General features: G+C 43.8%; 2 protein-coding genes across 2 annotated transcripts; one reads left to right on the plus strand and one right to left on the minus strand.

The window, feature by feature from the left end:
* Nucleotides 1-314: 314 nt before the first annotated feature.
* LOC308412370 (serine/threonine-protein kinase MAK-like) lies at nt 315-17,465 on the plus strand (the record flags this gene model as incomplete). Its single annotated transcript, XM_080906672.1, has 15 exons — nt 315-478; nt 1,618-1,672; nt 1,987-2,108; nt 2,736-2,818; nt 3,047-3,179; nt 3,425-3,596; nt 3,904-4,071; nt 5,468-5,818; nt 6,019-6,173; nt 6,251-6,372; nt 6,785-6,895; nt 15,686-15,760; nt 15,853-15,966; nt 17,099-17,191; nt 17,278-17,465. 15 exons carry the CDS (start codon nt 315-317, stop codon nt 17,427-17,429), a joined length of 2,070 nt encoding a protein of 689 aa, XP_080762798.1. The 3' UTR covers nt 17,430-17,465.
* Nucleotides 17,466-17,702: 237 nt separating this feature from the next.
* On the minus strand, nt 17,703-20,193 carry LOC308412372 (transmembrane protein 14C-like). The gene is made up of 4 exons (XM_080906674.1): nt 19,912-20,193; nt 18,217-18,318; nt 18,048-18,135; nt 17,703-17,933 (listed from the first exon to the last, which is right to left on the minus strand). The coding sequence occupies exons 1-4, from the start codon at nt 19,991-19,993 to the stop codon at nt 17,873-17,875; spliced, it is 333 nt and encodes a 110-aa protein (XP_080762800.1). The 5' UTR covers nt 19,994-20,193; the 3' UTR covers nt 17,703-17,872.
* Between the last annotated feature and the right edge of the window lie 76 nt (nt 20,194-20,269).

A 20,269-nucleotide genomic window follows, 5' to 3' on the forward strand; every position in this document is an offset into this window, starting at 1 on the left:
CCTGTTAGTCTGCTTTGTGTCAGACTTTCTTAATCCCATGAAAACTTTAATCCATTTCCTCTCGCCCTTCCTCTACCACCATGAAAGACTTAGCTGGAGGATAGGTGAGGCAGAGTTGAGTGGGCAGGGCTTTTCCAGTCTTCCTCTTAAGGTAAGCCTTACCCTACATCACCCGTCTGCAGAGAGGAACATAAAGGATGAATGGATGTTTCATGCCTGTGTTTCTGCAGTGAAAGCTTTAGGGCAGCCTCACAGTAGCAGGACACATCAGCCTATCAATTGTTGACCTGTGGACGATTGTTTATGGGCTCAAAATGACCAGCGTCTGGGATTGTCAGGGTTCCTCACTGAAGGAGAGCCAGGGCTCTGTGTGGATGATTAACCGCTACACCACACTCAAGCAGCTCGGGGACGGCACGTATGGCAGTGTGCTCCTGGGCAAGAGCAATGAGACTGGTGAGCTGGTGGCCATAAAGAGGTGAGTGCGTGGAGCACCAGTAAACGTGTCAGGGATTCACTGTGTTGTTTAGTCTCAGAAGGTTAAGCTGATTAAAGCCCAAGTGGCTGCTACAAGTGTATAGAGTTGTGTAATAAACGGGAATACAAGAATTAATACAAGCAGTAGTAGATGTCAGCATTAGCAGAAGCTGTTTTTCATCCTTGTGGTGTGTGAGTGGAAAGTCCTGTAACCTCTGCCAGAGGGAAACAGTTCAAAGAGGTGTTGAGCAGCGTAAGTTGGGTCTCCTTAAGTCTTCGAGATCCTGCTCAGACATCTAGACAAGTACATGTCCTCAGCTGCAGGCAGCTCCAGCTGTGCTCCAGTCATGTCCTCCACAGTCCCTGCAAAGCCCTCTGGTCCACAACAAAGTGGTTATGTTTTAAGTGAATAGACTGGTACTTATATAGCACTTTTCTGCTCTAACTGAGCACTCAAAGCACTTTGCAAACATTTCAATGGACGCATAAAGGATACTTAAACATTTAGACTGGAACTGCTGGTGAATTGAGCCACCGACTTTCCAATTGGTAGACCTCCCGTAGTTGTTGTTCTTCTTCTCTGAAAGTGGAGGCATTGTTGTATTTTGCTGTGTGTATGCAGACCTGGAAAATCAAGGCACTGTTTCCACAGCCTTGCCTTTTATGGTCACAGATTTCAGGTCATCTCTTTTCTTCTTGAAATCTGTCCTAATCACCTTGGTCTTCTGGGTGGATTGCTGATGGAGCACCAAGATCTTTCAGTTAAAGTTTCCAAATGTCTGTGCCATCAGCGGGTTTTAAGGCAATACCTGTAAGGTTTTGGGTCATTGAGAGTGTTTTGCTGCTCTCTATGACACGGTGAGACAGAGATAAGAGGGGAGCATCGACTTGTTTACTGTAGCATAGAATTACCATTAAACTGATATGGAGGTGTTTGAGGTTGAGATACAGGTGTTTTCTGAGAGCCAGGCACCCCTTAAACACAGAAAATTATCCAGAATTTGTCTCAAAGTCTTAACAGATTTGGATTCATTTGGGCTTAGCATTAGTTGATCATGCGGATAGATCAATATTTCTCCATGCTCTCCTAGCAAGCAAAGCTGATTTAAGATAGAAATCTGATTTATTCCACTCCAACAGGATGAAGAGGAAGTTTTATTCCTGGGACGAATGCTTAAACCTAAGAGAAGTGAAGGTAAGAATCTAATTTACGTGCTTAAATAAAATCTATTTACAAAATCCACAGTAGAGGTAAGTTGTAAATGAGCGTTCATTTTATTTCTCTAAAAGAGTTAGATGTCACCTTTAAATTGTTCTCATGACCTTTTTAATTGTAGTATAACTTGGCATACATGAATGAGCTAGCTTTATATAAATGCTACCTGAGCCTATGAGCTAGATAACTTATTTAGCAGCTTGAACTACACTTGTAGTAGTTTTGCAGTCTAATTCACACTGATCCTCTTTGAAAATCAGCTGAGGTTGCTCCCACATGTGTTTCCCAAATAGTCACTGAAGAAGCTGAACCATGCCAATGTGGTGAAACTGAAGGAAGTCATCAGAGAAAATGACTACCTCTACTTTGTCTTTGAGTATATGAAAGAAAACCTCTATCAGCTCATGAAAGAACGGTAAGAAAATCAGAATTGTGAATTTCTGTGAAAGCAAAATCGCAGCATGTGTGATGCGTTAGCCTCCTAGCTATTTCTGTGTGTTTTTAATCACCGCTGTGAATGTGAGAATTATTTGGGTTTTATTTGAGTCATCGTGTGTCGGGCTCGGTTTTTACAGAAACAAGCCGTTCCCTGAGTCAGTCATCAAAAACGTGACATTTCAGATATTACAGGGACTGTCATTTATTCACAGACGTATGTGACTTCACAGAGATATTTTAATAAAGGTAAAATAAAAATAACTCCCTAACAACTCATGCACAACTAAATAAATAAGAAATAAAATGCTGTGAGTAGTGGCTTGGAATACATAAGATAAGAATTATGGAAATGATATTAAACCTGGTAAGTAGATGCATGCTGGACTGTTGGTAGGCCATTACCGGACTTTGTCCAAGCAAAAATGACTCGCTTCTTCTGTGAGAAGAGGAGGTGTGACTTGTAACAAAGCTTAATTCAGCAGAAACAAACAAACAAAAGCTCAGTTTTTACTATTTGTTGGTGTTAATGTCATAAAAGCTTGCATGTTGTTCTTTCTTCTTTATCCCTTCTTTCTTTTGTCCTTTCCCACTTTGCTGCTGCCAGAGAAGATCAGATGTTTTCAGAAAATGAGATAAGGAACATTTTGTTCCAGGTATTATCTGGCTTAGCATTTGTGCATAAGCACGGTAAGAGACTTCTCCTGTCTTTTCTTTACATTATTATTATTATTTTCCCGCTGTATGGTTAAGGTATCCTTTTTTTGTGCGAGCTCTGTTTAAAATCTGTGACCTGCTTCATTAGGGGGTTACGTCACGTCGTGGTTATAGTTGTAGAAGCTAATATAGAAAGTAATGCAAATCTCTACACAGATGAATATCAGCAGGGGTTAATTTGAATGCTTCTTGGCTTTTTAGGGTATTTCCATCGTGATCTGAAGCCGGAGAACATACTGTGCATGGGCCCGGAGCTCGTGAAGATCGCAGATTTTGGCCTAGCAAGAGAAATCCGCTCGCAACCACCTTACACAGATTATGTGTCCACAAGATGGTGAGAGTTTCTTTTTTTTTCTTGAATATACAAAAAAATGAAGTAACTCCAAAGGGTCTGAAGTAATTATTGCTGCCTGTCTCCCCACTCTCGCTCCCCTCTTCCTTATCTACTCTTCATCTCTGATCTATCATATAAAAATAAAAATGGTCGTAATCAAAGCATCCTCTTTGAGGGGGTCACATTTTATATTTATATTTTTTTAAAAAGCCCTCTTTATATATTCCCCTGGGCTGTTATTTCAGGTACCGGGCCCCTGAGGTTCTGCTCAGGTCCAACTCTTACAGCTCTCCCATCGACATCTGGGCAGTGGGCTGCATCATGGCAGAGCTGTACACCCTGACACCTTTGTTCCCAGGAAACAGCGAGGTGGACGAGATCTTAAAAATCTGTCAGGTGCTGGGAACGCTGAAGAAGGTGAGGAACCATCAAAATACATCTGTATTACTTTGTTACTATACAGCTGTTTTCACACATGCCCTACAGACCTGAATTTTTCTACACATCACTCGACGGAGGTGTATTTGAGAACACAAACATCTGATGTGGTTGTTTTTAAAAGAGTCAGTATTCAGCCTGGCCGCTCCCTAGTATAAAGTCTGGTAGATTATGGATTGTAGAGCTTCTTGCCTCCTGCACTCACTGGAACCAGACACATTAGTGATAAATATTCATGACTGACCAACTTTAATAGCATCTCTTTTGCAATGATACCCCCCGTCAGTTGGACTGGCCTGAGGGCTTCAACCTCGCAGCCTCAATGAACTTCCGCTTCCCGAAGTGCGCTCCCACCAGCCTCAGGTCCCTGATTCCCAACGCCAGTGATGACGCGATCACGCTGATGAAAGACATGCTGCAGTGGGACCCTGAGAAAAGACCGAGTGCTTCTCAGGTACATTTAAAGGGAACTTATTCTGCTAATTACCAGCTCTTTTTAAGTTCATCAGTTTCTCAGGTTAAATTATTTATTTTGTGTGTGTGTTGGATTTTGTCGGCTGTGGGATTGGAAGTAATGGAAACCTTAGAGTGGTTAGTATAGTTTTATCATCCACTGTGTCTTTGTATTTTTTAAGGCAAATCTGGCTGTCACCCCAAAAAACATTTTTAAATATATGGTAAAATAAGTGAAAGCATAATAAGCCCACTTCTGATCCTGATAAACTCCAGCATAGATTGTCTGAAAAACAAACAAATAGACAGAAGTGAGGACGACTCATTAATGTTGAGCTGCAAAGTCACCCGAGTCGTCCAAATGCTTTTATCCCGAGCACCTTTGAGTACCTTGAGTGCTTCTAATTTTAGAAATATGATCCAAGTGGGAATCAATCAGCTTATCTTGAGAGTTAATGTAATACTTAACTTGACATTTGGATGTGCTGAGGGAGTGAACATCCACCAGCGTAACTCAATGCATGACGCCGAAATCGAAGCTAAAAATATGAAGAATTAATTAGGTGCTCTTTCAGAAAACAGTCTACACAATATCCAAACCAGGCCTGAAACTTCAGCTTTTAGCTGGATGTATTTCACATTTTGGATAATTACTTTAGCACCTTGAAATGTTAAGAAGCTAATATTAGCTATAATAGTAAGATAAAACAGTTAATAACTATAGTGTTCTGAATCACAGGCTTTACAGCGCAATAAAAGCAGCACACAGTGAACCTATATGTAGTATTGTGTGGAAATAAGGTTTTTTTAGTTTTGGAATTCATATATATTTAAAAGGCCGTCACATATGTGCTTATATGTAGAGGTAGATGTGTATGTATAGATAGAAAAATAAGGTAATCCTGTTATATGGGTCAAAGAATGAAACACAACTTGTTACAAAACAGCTTGAGTAGAATAGAGTAGTGTGAAGTTGGACCCTTTACACACGTACAAGACACGGACGTGGTGATAGCACTTCTTTATTTTGACATTCGGTTTTACTGTGGTTTTACAATGGGACACAGACACTCCCGCTCCGCTGTCACGTCCGCTCTCCAACTGTCACTGTGAACATATAAAGAGTCACAATCACATTCACATCCCAGCACACCTGTTCACCCCGCCCCTGCGCCGCCCCGGGAGCTCGCTGCGTCACCCTTCCTCTGCAGCCTGCCAGAGACCACACCCATGCCACAAGTAACTTGAGAAAAATAAATTGGGATGTAACAAAACAGAATATTTAATAACATAACAATTTACAAAAGAAAGCAGTTCAGTTAGTAAAAATCTTTATAAAATACAATTTTTAGTAGCAATTTCTGATGTTGTACTTTTTTCCATTGACTGTTTTCCAGGCTTTGAGGTATCCATACTTCTATGTAGGACAGACACTTGGTGCCCCACTAAAGCACTCAGAACAGCAGGCCCAGAAGAAGATTTCTGAGACAGCTGCAGATCTGAAGCCTCTGTCCCTCTGTAAGCCTCATCTGGACCCCTGCGAGCTTGTCACGACCCACGCTGAGCCTCAGACCTGCAGCCAGTCTCTCCATCAGCCTATCCAGCAGATTCCTCTTCCTCAGGAGGATATAGAGAAGAGCACACTTCAACCAGTGTGTCCCAGCACACTGACAGAGGGGCAGCAGGAGCCTCTCAGTCTGGTGAAAAGAAGACCACCAGAGCACTGTCAGCCTGTAAACATCACTGAGGTGAAGGCTTGCAGCATTAAACAGTGAACCCAATCATGGCAGGATGATTAGTATAAGGCTTGGATTTTTGAGGGAGCTAAACTTTTATCTTCTTTATTTACGCTTCCACACTGGATACAGCTTTATTTAAATATAAAGAATAACAAAAATAATAATTTAATACTCATTTCTCGTTTAACATTTGCCTCGCGTTAAATCAGCGAGGAGCCGAGAATAGACATGCCCGGCCTGCACGACGGCGGTGGGGCCAAACATCTTTCAGGTCGGTGGACAGTTGGGACGACAGTGACGATAAAGACACCGGCGTTTCCATCTCCAAAAAACCCACCATCACTTCTCTGAGGAACAGCTGTCGGTGAGAGACCCTCATCATCAGGTGAAATGTCGTCATCAGAGTTTCAGGAAACGTTAAAAAATAACGTTATAATGCAGATTTTCAGAGTCAAAGAACAACAGAGGATCAAAACTGCCAAGCAACAACGGACTGAGCCGAGATGACTCCAACACCATGTCAGCCAAGCAGCACTACCTCCACCAGTCCAGATATATGCCTGGTGAGGAAAACATAGTAATAATAATAGCAATAATAATTAACCATGTTTACACATAAACGCCACAATGAAAAGAACCAAAGGTAGGTGAACATAATCCAAAAACAAAAATCCCACCTGCCCTAAATTTCATTAAACAATAAAGTTAAAATATATATTCAATTCCGTTCAGTTTTATATATATATCACCAATTCATGACAACAGGAACTTTATATTGTACTACAAGGAGCCTACAATATTAGAAAGAAAACAACAAAACTTATAAAAGGACACAGGAAATATGTCACAAAATAAACCTTAGCTTGGCCTGATTGCAGCTTGCTATTACGTTAAGGTGTCTGGTTTCTTAATGTGCAGACTGTACAAATGTACAAAATTTCACCCTGAGCTGGGTTTGTTTCATTGTTGTTTCAGGCATAAATCCAAAAAGCACCTCCTCAGTAAGAGGCCAAGTGTCCAGCAGAAAGCTGGGAGTGTCCTCGTGTTTATCCAGAGGACACGGCCTGGAGATCCCTCTCAGGAGAGGCAAGACAACTTCATGGATGCATATTAGAAGTTTTATCATTATGTAGCAGATGTGAATTGGACGACTGCGTTGTGACAACAGACACGGACTGGCTGGAAACAGGGTTTATTCCTATAAAACAGAGTGCAGCAGCAAAATCAGTGTCACACAGCGGCAGCAGGCTTCTCCTCACCCAGTGTGGAGTCCGTACAGCTCTGCTTGCATCATATAAAAGAAAATACAACTTATCAAAATAATAATTTTCACAACCGCCACTTCAAAATCAAATATTACAGTGGGGTAAAACAGAGACAATTATGGAATCACTAACAATAACGTATAACATTCAAATTCCCATTAAAATAGGTCAATTGCATAATACATATTCAAACAACTTTTTAACTCTTCCCAACATGGCTGAAGATACTGCTCAGAGCACAGCCTCGGGACATGAGCTCATTATACACATAAAACAAAAACTACACATTTACACATACCTATAAAACAGAGTGCAGCAGCAAAATCAGTGTCACACAGCGGCAGCAGGCTTCTCCTCACCCTGTTTAACACAAGTCAGTTCCACACAAACGGATGATACAACAGATAAAGCGCAGTTCCAAATATCATTTTTCTCACTCAAAGCGATTGAAAACACTTTGAGAGCTTTTAACCCTAGGAGCCAATACTTAACAAAGACAAATACACCGAATTTATATGGATAATTTAGTACAGGGAGAAGAGCTACAGAAAGCGTGCCTCACCAGTGTGGAGTCCGTACAGCTCTGGCTAGGAAACCCCACACCCGCAATGTGGCCGCAGGTGGCGTTACACTGATTAATGTCCCACTTCAACAATAACACACGGAACCTTAGTTCCACAAAAATAAAGTTCACACAATAAAAAAGTATAACCTATGTACAATACAGTTTTGAGAATGTTCACAATTCGTACATTATATCTCAGCTACATACTCCCCCCTGAACTTCTCAAAACCCGTTAGGTAAGGGTGAGCAACTGAGCGTCACATATAACAATTCGTAACTGTCAGTGATCTGGAAATTCACTACCCGGTGATACGTGCAACAAATATGTTTCCCAACTCATGGGGAAAGTAAACAGAAGAAAGTTGGCCAGACCCCCTAATGTTTACTCGCAAGAGAAAGTGCCTTATACACTATCCTGAACAAACAACACGGTAACAGCTACTATATGATGAATAGTACTCTGAGCTGAAGACAATCTCAAAATAGGTGTTAACATCTGACATGAAAATCACCCAACATATAAAACAAGTAGCCCTCACAGAAACAAGTTCTTGGCAAAGCTGCTCACTACATTGCCTGTTTGTAGGTTTCTTTGCTTCATAGTCTGGATTAACCTATTCACAGGCTTCACTATTCGACCCACTCTCGTCCTGATCTGGCCTGCTGCATTACTTGGGGGTACACCACCATGTTTCACGAGGCTCCCAACCTCGCTGACTGGCTGACTTTCAGGGTAACTGATACTTGGTAGTGTTCCCTCCTCAACTGGGGTAGTGCAAGCCCTGCTGTTGTTGTCATCATCTACTTCAGGGTAAGCAGCTACTTCACTACTGGCACTGTCACTGTCCTGATGCTCCTCATCATCCAACTGCGCACAGACACTGTCTCCAATACTGTCACACTCTTGGGGTCCTCTAGGAGCCGGGACACAGTCATCCGTCATCTGAGCCACCCAACGGGCTGTGCGTTCAGTACAATCGTCCTCAGGATCAGCGACAGGGGATTCTCCATCAGATTGACTCTGCTCCTGGCCGAGTTCTGATTCACTGGCAAAAGACATCTCTGGTTCGCCCTCGGACTCTATGGGCAGGAAATTAGCCTGCAAAAGCAAGTTCCTATGGACAACTTTCTCCTGTCCACTCTTGACGTTCCTGATGCGATACGTGTGGCATGTGGGGTTCTTGGAGATCACAGTGTAGATGGTCGACTCCCACCTATCAGCTAACTTCCTACGACCCCGTTCGCCCTTGTTTGCCAAAAGGACACGATCTCCTTCCTCAATGTCAACACCTTTCTGCTTTTTGTTGTACAGGTCTGCTTGACGCTGCTGACTAGCTCTGGTGTTAGTCTGGGCCAATGCGAGTGCTTCTCTGAGGTCATCTCTCATCCTTTTTACATAACTGTCATAGTCTGTTACATCATTGTCCCTTGCAACATTGTGAAACATGACATCCACTGGTAACCTGGGGATACGCCCGTACATTAGGAAGAACGGTGCGTAACCAGTGGACTCATGAGCGGTGCAGTTGTAGACAAAGGTCAATGTCTGCAACATCTGAGGCCACTTGTGCTTCTCCCTCGGAGGTAGGGCTCTGATCATATTTCCCAAGGTCCTGTTAAACCTTTCGGTGTGACCGTTACCCATAGGGTGGTAAGGTGTCGTTCTTGACTTCTGCACCCCGGCCACTTGCAGCAGCTCTTGGATCAACTCACTCTCAAAATTGGCGCCCTGGTCTGAATGGATCCTTTGAGGGAAGCCATAGACACAGAAATATCTGTCCCACAACTGGCGTGCAACTTGTTTTGCCGTCTGATCTGAGCACTGGAAAGCATGGGCCATCTTGGTGAAATGGTCAGTCACTACTAGAACATCCACATTCTTGCCCCTGTGATCCTCTGCGGACCAGAAGTCTATGCAGACGAGCTCAAGAGGACCGGTAGTTTTAATGCTTTCAAGAGGAGCCCTCCCCTCAGGCTCGAGTGTTTTGCTGACAACACAACGTTTACAGCACTTGACATGCTCGCGAATGTCATGCTCCATGTTGATCCAGAAAAATCTCTGCCTGGCTAGGTACAGAGTTCTGCTTTGGCCCTGATGGCCAGCATCATCATGGACACCTGACAGGACTTGACTGATTAATGTGGATGGGGTCACGTACTGATGGCGCTTTTTGCCAGTGAGCAGGTCTTTACTCACTCTGTACAGGATACCATCCAACACTTTCAACTTTTCCCACTGTTTCATCGTCTTTTGCGCTCTGTGCGACAGGTGAGCTCTTTCTCTACGTGATGGACGCCGACCACGTACGACGAACGGAATGACTTGAGACAGTGTCACATCTGCTCTCTGCTCCTCCTGTAGCTCCTGGAGCGAGAAGGCAGACAAGGTGTTCTGGCCTAGTGAGGGAAACCGATCTAGCTCTTGAGTCAACCAGGAGATTGCTCTCTGTTTTGAGCCTTGGTCCCACTCAGCGTGGCCTGCGAAGACTGCGGAAACTTCATCATTAGTCAGGGAACAACACCCTAGGCTCTCTGCAGGGGCCAAACACTCAACACTTTGGTGGTTGGCACTGAGCCTGAATGCATCCTGAACCGAGATTTCTTTGACCTGTTGCGACTCCTCTAACAGGGTTGCATAGGGTTCAGTCATGAGTCTCTGACTAACACGGTTGTGAACGAATGGCTGCCTGCTCAGTGCATCTGCAACGACATTTTTACTGCCAGGAATGTACTTGATGCTGAAGTCGTAGGGGGACAGCTTTGACACCCACCTCTGTTCACATGCATCAAGCTTGGGCTTCGTGAGAATATATGTTAGGGGGTTATTGTCTGTCCAGACGGTAAAGCTATGCCCCTTCAACCAGTGGCTGAATTTGTCACAGACAGACCACTTTAGCGCCAGAAACTCAAGGCGATGGGCGGGGTAGTTTCTCTGTGCACGGGCGAGGGCCTTGCTGGCAAATGCAACGGGACGTGCTTTACTCTCGCCCTCTTGGACTTGTGACAGCACGGCACCCAAGCCGTCCTGTGAAGCATCTGTCGACAAGATAAACGGTTTGTTGAAATCAGGGTGAGCAAGCACAACGGAGTCGAGGAGTGCAGCCTTCAAGCGTTCAAACGAGTCAACATGCTCCTTCTTCCAATCACTTGGGCTGAGCCTCCGGAAAGAAGCAGCACCTCGAGCGTTTACTTTCTTTCCTTTGGGAGCGGCAGTCAGGGTAAAAAGGGGTCTGGCAATCTTAGAACAGTCCTGTATGAAGTGCTGGTAGTACATTACCATACCCAGAAATGACTTTATCTTCTTCTGGGATGGCGTAACCCCGTCCTCCATCATGAGATCAGCCTCTGAGATAGCGGTGACCGCCTTAACCTTGTCAGGATCGGTCGAAACCCCGCCTTCAGTCACAACATGGCCCAGAAATCTCACACTCCTCCGGAGCAGATGACATTTTTTGGGGGCCAGCTTCAGTCCATGGGCACGTAGTCTGCTAAACACAATCTCCAACCTCCTGAGAGCCTCTGCTTCATCGGGTGCATAAACAAGCAGGTCGTCGAGGTAGCACAGCAGGGTTAGGAAATTCTGGTCGCCAAATATGCCCATCATGAGACGCATGAAGCTCGCCGGGCTGTTGCACAGGCCTTGGGGGAGTCTGTTAAACTCGTAGAGCCCCATTGGTGTTGTGAAGGCCGTTAGCTTTTTGTCCTCCTCTGCCATCTCAATATTGTAGAAGCCAGAGGTGAGATCCATGGCACTGAAAATTGCGTTACCTCCCAGGGCTGCCAGACAGTCTGACTGGTGGGGCAAGGGATGGGCATCCTTGACTGTGCGTGCGTTCAACCAGCGGTAGTCCACGCATATTCTGAGATCTCCATTCTTCTTCCACACCAGTACCAGTGGGGACGCCCACTCACTGTTGGATTTGCGGATCAGCTCTCGCTCCTCCATCTCTGTGAGCACCTGCCGCAACTTGTGGTACTGCCCTGGAGGGACGCGCCGATAAGGAAGTCTGAACGGCCTGTCGTCAGACAAATGGATGCGATGGACAAAATCCTTTGCCAGTCCACAGTCCAGCTTACCCTTGGAAAAGACATCCTCATACCTGTGGATCAGTTGCAGTACCTGAGCCTTCCAGTGGTCTGAGACTTCACAAGAGTCGAGGTCTAGGTCCTCCAACCCCATCTTCTGCAAGCTGTCACGCAGGCTAGGGCAGGAGGGAGGGCTACTCTGTGCGTCACTACACACTGTCTGGCTCTGGACCCTAAGGGTCTCACTTGGGTTTTGGTCAGAAGCCACTTCGAGATCTTCAACAGCTACACAAGCGGAAGCATCTGCTACCTTAGCGTTTCGTCTCAATGTGATAGGCTTATCACATGTGTTCAGGATTCGAACAGGGACCCACCTATCGCCACTCATAGAAACCACAGTTCTACAGACAATGACACCTTTTTTATGAGTTTGCGATTTTGGTGGTTCAACCAGAATGGCGCTGCCCTCGGAAAGGGGTGATGACGCTGGCAGTCTGCCCCATACAAGGTGCTCTTGCTTGGGGAGTAGAGTCACTGCCTGAGCTAGTTTGACAGTGCCAATGACATCTGGCATTTTGTCACCCCTCCACCGGTTAATGCCAGACAGCATATTCAGAAACTGCACTATTTCAGGCGCTTCTGCTGATTCGGGTTTGCTCAGGACTTGCCAGAAATGGGGGGACAGCCTGAAGTGTCTGAGGAGGTGTTTGATAACATTTGTCCCTAAAATCAACTGATCTTTCTGACCGGGGACCACTAGGGCAGGCACTCTGAACGTACAATCATACACTTCCATTTTCAACTCGCATATACTCTTGGGTTTAACCTGAACTCCACCACAGCCCACTAGCACAATGTCGGTACGAGTGTCGCTTAATTCCAATGCGACCCCAGCGCTCTTTAACTCTCGCTCCGCCTCTTCGCTCAAGGTACACGCCATGGAACCTGTATCAAGAAGGGCCTGCAAAGAGACTTTGTCATTCACCAATGCATTCGTGTAAAATAGGCTGTCTGCCTCATCAAGTCTTACTATATTCTGGGAAAGTACAACAGTACCAGGTGGGGCACACTTCAGGCTTTCTTTGTATACAGTCTGTATGTCATCACTGGGATTGAGGGTTTCACACTCTTCGCTCACACTGTCCCCTCTCAAGTGCAAGCACCCTAGTTTCCCTGGGGATTATTTTGCTGGGTAATGGGCTCAGCTCCTCTGGGGCAGTCTTTCCTCTGATGCCCAACCTCCAGGCAACCTAGACATCTCCTCTCTCTCATGCAGTGAGTGCGCGTGGAATGTGAGCTATTGCCACAAACCTGGCACGAAGGGAACCTGGCTGAGGCTAGAGGCTGTGGTCTAATTACGGGGTGGACAGGCTGGTTGGAGCGCTCTAACACCCTCTCCAGCATACTGAGCACGCGGTCTAGAGCACTTGGGTCTGAAGCGGCAGCTCCAGCAGCCTTACCCGGGCTGTCCTGGGAACATTTTACTGTACCTACTTGGGCATGGTTCAGTTCAAACTCAGGCGACTCGCTTGTGGTTGTGGCAGTGGCCACGAGGAGGGGATGGGGTCTGGCAGAGCCCAGGCTCCTCTTTTTTGCATGACACTCTCTTTGGTGTTCATCAATGGCTTCCTGAACCTCCATTACTGTCCATTTACTGATGGGCTTACATTTGAAAACACAGGCGAGGCTGGGATCAGGACAATTTCTGATAAACATCATGGCTATCTCTGCCTCCATGTTCTCCATTTTGCCTCCCTGACGCTGTAAATGCTTGTCAGCTGCCTCAGCAGCGATATTAAGCCTCACCCAATAGTCTACTGGGGTCTCTTTTGCAACTGCTTGGGTGGCATAGAAGTCAGCCAGTGGTTGACAGGAGCCAGGACTATCACTAAAATAACGCCTGAGTATGGCATAGATGGTCTCAGGGTTGGTCACTACACCAGAACATGAGTTACTTTTCAAACCCACCTTAACAATGTTTTTAGCTCTGCCGAGGAGGTGGTTTAAGACTTCATCCACCTGCACAGCTCTAGACAACCCTCTCTTCTCTAAGTACACTTCCATCATGTCTATCCACTCATGAACAGAGTACTTATCCGCATCATCACCTCTGTACATAGGTGGGTCTTTGATATCTTGTCGGACCACTAAGTTCACTTTGGAGAGGTCGAGAGTGGTGTCAGGGCTCTTAACTTTGGGGGACTCGGCTGGAGCTGTCTGGTTTGGACCAAGTGGGACTTGACTGGATAGTAGCCGGCTAGCGATTGATTCACCTATCTGGGTTCCCAATTCACCAATGAGCTCACGTAGCTCTTTGTGTGTGCTGTCGTCGCTCAAAGCAGGGGTTGAGGACTGGCGCTCATGAGCTTTATTTCGAATAATGTCATCTGACTCTGCTGGCTCATCACGCGACATTATAGACCTGTCTCTCACTTCATCTGCCCCAGACAGTCTCCAACCTCTCCCAGCAACTGGCGTGAAAAGGTTAAAGGAGTCTTGGCCCCTACCAGCCATGTTGCTTACAGGAGGTTAGCAATAACTACAAAGGGGATCAGAAACAAAAGGAATACAAAAATACCTATCACTCAGAAAAATACAACACAAGTAAACACGGCTCAGTTAGACTCTAACAGGTGTAACTGGGAGAAATGCCTACTAACAGAACACTGGAAATTTTTTGCTGACCCACAGAATAATTTTACTTATATTACAGGTGTCGGAAGTGTTCAGCTCAACCTCAGCGATCGGCAGCGGCTGATCAGATGCATCCGGGTCACGGCACCACTTTTATGTAGCAGATGTGAATTGGACGACTGCGTTGTGACAACAGACACGGACTGGCTGGAAACAGGGTTTATTCCTATAAAACAGAGTGCAGCAGCAAAATCAGTGTCACACAGCGGCAGCAGGCTTCTCCTCACCCAGTGTGGAGTCCGTACAGCTCTGCTTGCATCATATAAAAGAAAATACAACTTATCAAAATAATAATTTTCACAACCGCCACTTCAAAATCAAATATTACAGTGGGGTAAAACAGAGACAATTATGGAATCACTAACAATAACGTATAACATTCAAATTCCCATTAAAATAGGTCAATTGCATAATACATATTCAAACAACTTTTTAACTCTTCCCAACATGGCTGAAGATACTGCTCAGAGCACAGCCTCGGGACATGAGCTCATTATACACATAAAACAAAAACTACACATTTACACATACCTATAAAACAGAGTGCAGCAGCAAAATCAGTGTCACACAGCGGCAGCAGGCTTCTCCTCACCCTGTTTAACACAAGTCAGTTCCACACAAACGGATGATACAACAGATAAAGCGCAGTTCCAAATATCATTTTTCTCACTCAAAGCGATTGAAAACACTTTGAGAGCTTTTAACCCTAGGAGCCAATACTTAACAAAGACAAATACACCGAATTTATATGGATAATTTAGTACAGGGAGAAGAGCTACAGAAAGCGTGCCTCACCAGTGTGGAGTCCGTACAGCTCTGGCTAGGAAACCCCACACCCGCAATGTGGCCGCAGGTGGCGTTACACTGATTAATGTCCCACTTCAACAATAACACACGGAACCTTAGTTCCACAAAAATAAAGTTCACACAATAAAAAAGTATAACCTATGTACAATACAGTTTTGAGAATGTTCACAATTCGTACATTATATCTCAGCTACAATTACACCGTTGAAAGACACACATTTCCCTGCCTGCCCTTCTCTGTACTGTTGAATATACTCACAGTTTAATCAAATGTTTAATGCTTTTAGGGGATGCTTTGATTTCAATCGCAGGCCTAAATTTTCTAATCTGATTTGATCAAACTCAACCCAGCCCAACCTGGTGCTCCCAGGTCAATAAAGGTCAAGTGAAAGTTTATGTGATGCAAATTTGTTAAGCAATGAGCTTAATTATACGTCCACCTAAGACTTCTTCAGCTTGCGTTAAGACTCTTTCTCCTCTGCTTACTCTTACTTTTGGTTTCCTCTCACGTGGTTTTAGATGTTGGTCTTCCTAAAATACCAGATAAGACGCCTCTAAAAGAAAAGACCTCAGAGGATCTTGATCTTTTGAAAGGTATCGCTTAAAAGTGTGTTAGGGCTTCAATTGTATTTTTTCTAATGCCTTAAAGAGGTTAACTGTAACTTGTGATGGGGTTTCTTCTTCAGATTCCTTTGTGAGCAGCTCCAACACCAAGACGTTCATGACACCTTTACAAAAAAACGAAACAGGAGCAGCCCGACAGAGGGTTATACTGGCACCCATAGGAGACGCCTCTGCTGGTGAGAGCCTTTCATTACTCTTCTCTGTTTCTGCAGTTTTTATTAGTTGAGCATCTACTGGCACGAATCACACGGTACTAAAAATGTCCCAATGGTTGAGAAGCTTTTCTAACTCCATGGCTTCTTTCTTCAGATCCTTCATGTTCTGAGGCACAAACACCTTTAAAAATGCCATTAATTCCCTCCTTAACCAAACTTTAGCTTAGTACCCCCTAGATTTAGAAACAGCCATGAGCAGAGTTATATTTTTTTAGTTTTAAATTTTAGTTTTCATTTAAAGTTAACATCAGTTGTTCTTGGTCAACAATTGGTTTTTACCCCTCGGCCAAACAAGGCTGATGGGGTACTGTCATCAGCCTGCCAGGTGGGCGGGCAGGCAATGCTGACAACCAAGGATGTGAACTTTCATTTTCAGTTAGCGTCAGTTATTCTTGGTCAAAACATTTGTAGTCATTACACTTGTTTTGATTAATTCAACTGCAAGTTTAAGTGTTTTTACTCAACTGTGAAGGGGAATTTATTGCATCCGGCTCACAGGCATGTACAGTACTGTGCAAGTGTTGAGTCACCACTCTTTTCTTTATACATTGCTACCAAGGAGCCAGACTTTCTTGTAATTTTTAAAGTGGTCTTGAGCAATACTTCTCCAGGCATGAAGGTCTCTCATAGTTTTGCTTTGGTCACTGGCTGCTTGAACCAATGTTGCATCTACACATAACAGACAGCTGAGCATTTTCAGGTGCTTTGTTGCTAGCGGCCTGTTGCAAAAACACACTTCTTTAGTTGAGTCTACAAAAAATGATAACACAGTTTGACATGCATAAAATCTAATTTTTCACTAACCAGTTTTTGTTTTTGCTGTAATTGCTGTTGCCTTTACATCTGCACGTTCCATTAAATCGTTGCACTTAGTTCATATTTTCCGAGCCAAATATAAAGGAATGAAGGGTGGCTCAAGACTTTTGCACAATAATATGCAATACAGTCATGCCTGTTGTGTAAATTGTTTCTCAACCAGAGGTTATCTTCCTAAACGTGAAGAAATTTGGAATTTTATTATAAGGCACTGACGCATCAGTGGAAAAGGCGGCGTATCCGTCCTCTAAACTCAGCTTTTTTTCGAATCTTTCAGTCGATCTGTCGTCTGCTGCTGATCTGAGAGTGGAGCCGCAAACCAAACCATTGAAAAGCAAAACCTTAAACAAGCTGGCACCCTCAAATGAAGGTAAGACAAAAAGAGCGGCACACACTGTGAATAAAAAACGGTGTAAGCTATTTGACATTATCTTGTGTTTTTTGTGTTGATTTCAGAGTATGAAGGATGGAAAAGCAGGAAACTGAATTCTCAGGTCTTTGGATTCATCACCAGCACTCCAGCGAAGACCAGCCTCTCCAGGAGCTCAAACTCTCAGCCAGTGACCGGACGAGTAGACTGGACCGCCAAATACAGCGGCCGCCGGTAGCGCAGCAGTCTCTCGGCTTTCCAGCGGAGTCCTGTGAAAGGTTCCCAGAGTAGGAAGTGTGTCTGCCGCTGCTATAAAATATCATTCAGTGTTGTATGAGTCAGTCGACACTTTTATCTTCGTTATGTTAAATAACAGGAAGTTTAATAAAGTAATTATTTAAGTGAGTGAATATTAGTATCATGGTATTTTTTTTGTATGGGTCGAAAAATTACATTTAAGCACAGCCAAAAACTTTATTTAAAAATGTTTTTCATACAATAAAGAAAAAATAATTGATAACACAACTGTGTGATCTGAGGCAGGACAGGCTCCAGGAAGCCCTTTCTATATGATCACATTTTTAACAAAAGTATGACTGCAGTAAGAAAATAAATGGTGAGGAATGCTGTAAGTTTGATCTTTTATGTATTCACAGACTCACTAAAAACGCTTATTTTGGCTCAAGATTTGTGTGATTGTGTCTTTTCCATTCTGGCGAAGGTCTTCATCAATACCAGCAAACTGAAAACATAACAAATGTATATCACTGAATGTCTGAAAACAGCCTACATGATGCAGAATATTAAAATATATTATCAGTGAGCAGGTACAGTTTGACAGAAACTGTGCTTTTACCTCAATAAAGTCATCAAACCAGCTGGCATGAACTTCCAGGAGCCGAGAAATCTCAGTCCCATCACCACACAGAGAGTTCCTGCAGTGCCTGCATTCAAGGAAGAGCAAAGATTTGCTAAGTTCGGGAAACTGAACTCGTTTAAGCTGTTTAACACCTGAACTCACTCACCGGCTGAAAGCCACACATTCCTGGGGTTTTTAGATGTCAGATAAGCGCCGACTGCAGCCAGCACGCCAAACAGCAGCCCTGCGACCAGAGAGGTGACACTGCCTGTGGAGGAGACGTTGTTAGCTGTCATCAAAACACGTCCCTTAATGTTGAACACTGACCTACATTTACCAGAATGCCTTGTAAAGGTAAAGCAGCTAAGTGTGCACTCGGAGCTGCACTACAAATGCACAGCTAGCCATAATTCAGCAACTGCGCTCTTCATGAAGGCTTTAATGGTGATTTTGTTTTTCCATCAAAGTTTTATTTTAAAATCTACTTTAGAGACTGAATGCTTGTGTTACGATGAGTTTCAAGATTTTATCTGCAAAGCTTACATTTGAAAGACATTTATTTATCAGGGATTAACCACAAACACACTGAGCTTGCGTGAAAAAAGACACCTTGTGCTGATTTAGCCTCTAGTATATTTTCATTTGTTGTCCCTTGGCAGGTACAAACAATAATAAAAAGCTAATTTCGGTTCTTCCCTTGTTCACAGTGACTAATTCCACATGTTTGATTTGGGAAATTTTGTTCCCTACCACACCCTTCCTGACAAACTTCAAAGGGGTTTGTCTCTCCTCACAGCACTGAACCTGGGATCTGTTACTTGTTGGACAGATATGTAAACCACTATGCTATGGAGCCACTATAATAATAAATATGCTATTAAATAAAAATGCATATCCAAGATACAAGTAGGTTGATATAAAAACAAAAATGCATGCAAAGCCTAAAAATACTGGTGGCTGCCAGTTCTACCCCTCAGACTCCTAATAGATGCATCTATGTTATCAATTTGAAAACCCAGGTCGCCCACCCACCCAGCAGGGTGACGACAACACCCAATCTTGAGGCGACTGAAACCCAACTCACACCTTGTAACCTTAGTAACTCTACAAGGTAACAGCTCCACTAGAGGTTAAATACATGTGTTGATTTACCAAATTTAATATGATTTTTCATCATTTTTCACACTTGATTACTTTGTAGCCCTGGAGTCATAGTTCATTCCTATTTTATTTTGCCAATATGTGACAAACTTGTGAAATTTAAGTTCTCTCACAAAATCAGTTTTCCAAGTACTGGAATATACACTCTGAGTGTTTGGATGCTGCCTGTGACCAAAAATATTAAATTTCCTTCAGATATGATACTGTAGGCTGTGCTGATGTTTTTTTTCAAGGAAATTCAAGCTCTCAGGATTTTATGTTGACCCTCAGCCACACCTTTGCCATTCTGTATTCCTGAGGACATAGGAGCAAATGGTTGGTTTAAAAAAAATTAATTGACCTATCTTAAGTAGATTTAGGTATTTGAAAACGTCTCCATAGAAAAAGTTTGAAATGCCTTTGACTTCACCACAGAAATATTTGTTTGTGAGCAAACTAATAATAGTAAAGAGCTAAAAATCCGGCAGTTTTTCTCTTTAAAAAAATGTGATTAATCAGCCTGGAGATGGTCAGACAGGAAGCGTTTAGTCAGCTGGACAAAAATATATGTGTGGATACATTGGCGGCATGCCTCTTGTGTAAAATGACGTTTGATGTACTTAATAAAGTGGCAGGGCAAAGGTGGTTATCTGTGTCTAAAGTCCGCTTTAACAGGGTTCATGTCATGTAAATGTGTCTATTCTAAAAGGCTTTCGCCTACCTGCTTTCACATAACCTACGACCCCTCCTGCCGACACCAGAGCAGCATAGCTGAACCCAATCCAGTCGACAGCCATGAGCATAAAGCAGCACCTTATACTGCGATAAACCTACAGCGAGTTTAATTAACACGGTGACCACAGGTCGTTTTAACTGGTTACTTTAACTCCTAACTGTAAAGTGAAGCCAAACACAGCCGATTAAAAGACACTAAAAGTTTGAAACAGTCGTTTCCACTGATTGTCACTTAGAAACTTCCCGAATGGAGAGTTAAGTCTTTCACTTCCGGTGGCTTTTGCATGCGCTTTCAAATTAAAAGAACGTCTAAATTCCTGACTCCCCTACAGGAGGAAAAGAGA

The sequence above is a fragment of the Rhamphochromis sp. 'chilingali' genome, assembly GCF_963969265.1.
Source record: "Rhamphochromis sp. 'chilingali' genome assembly, chromosome: 16".
Taxonomy (NCBI): Eukaryota; Metazoa; Chordata; class Actinopteri; order Cichliformes; family Cichlidae; genus Rhamphochromis; species Rhamphochromis sp. 'chilingali'.

Excerpts from the sequence above, each read along its gene's own strand:
- LOC308412372 (XM_080906674.1), bottom strand. The coding sequence starts at position 19,993 with ATGCTCATGGCTGTCGACTGGATTGGGTTCAGCTATGCTGCTCTGGTG. Across the intron at positions 18,319-19,911 it reads CGTAGGTTATGTGAAAGCAG|GCAGTGTCACCTCTCTGGTC; the intron begins GTAGGCGAAAGC and ends TCTCCTCCACAG. Across the intron at positions 17,934-18,047 it reads GGTTTGATGACTTTATTGAG|TTTGCTGGTATTGATGAAGA; the intron begins GTAAAAGCACAG and ends TTATGTTTTCAG.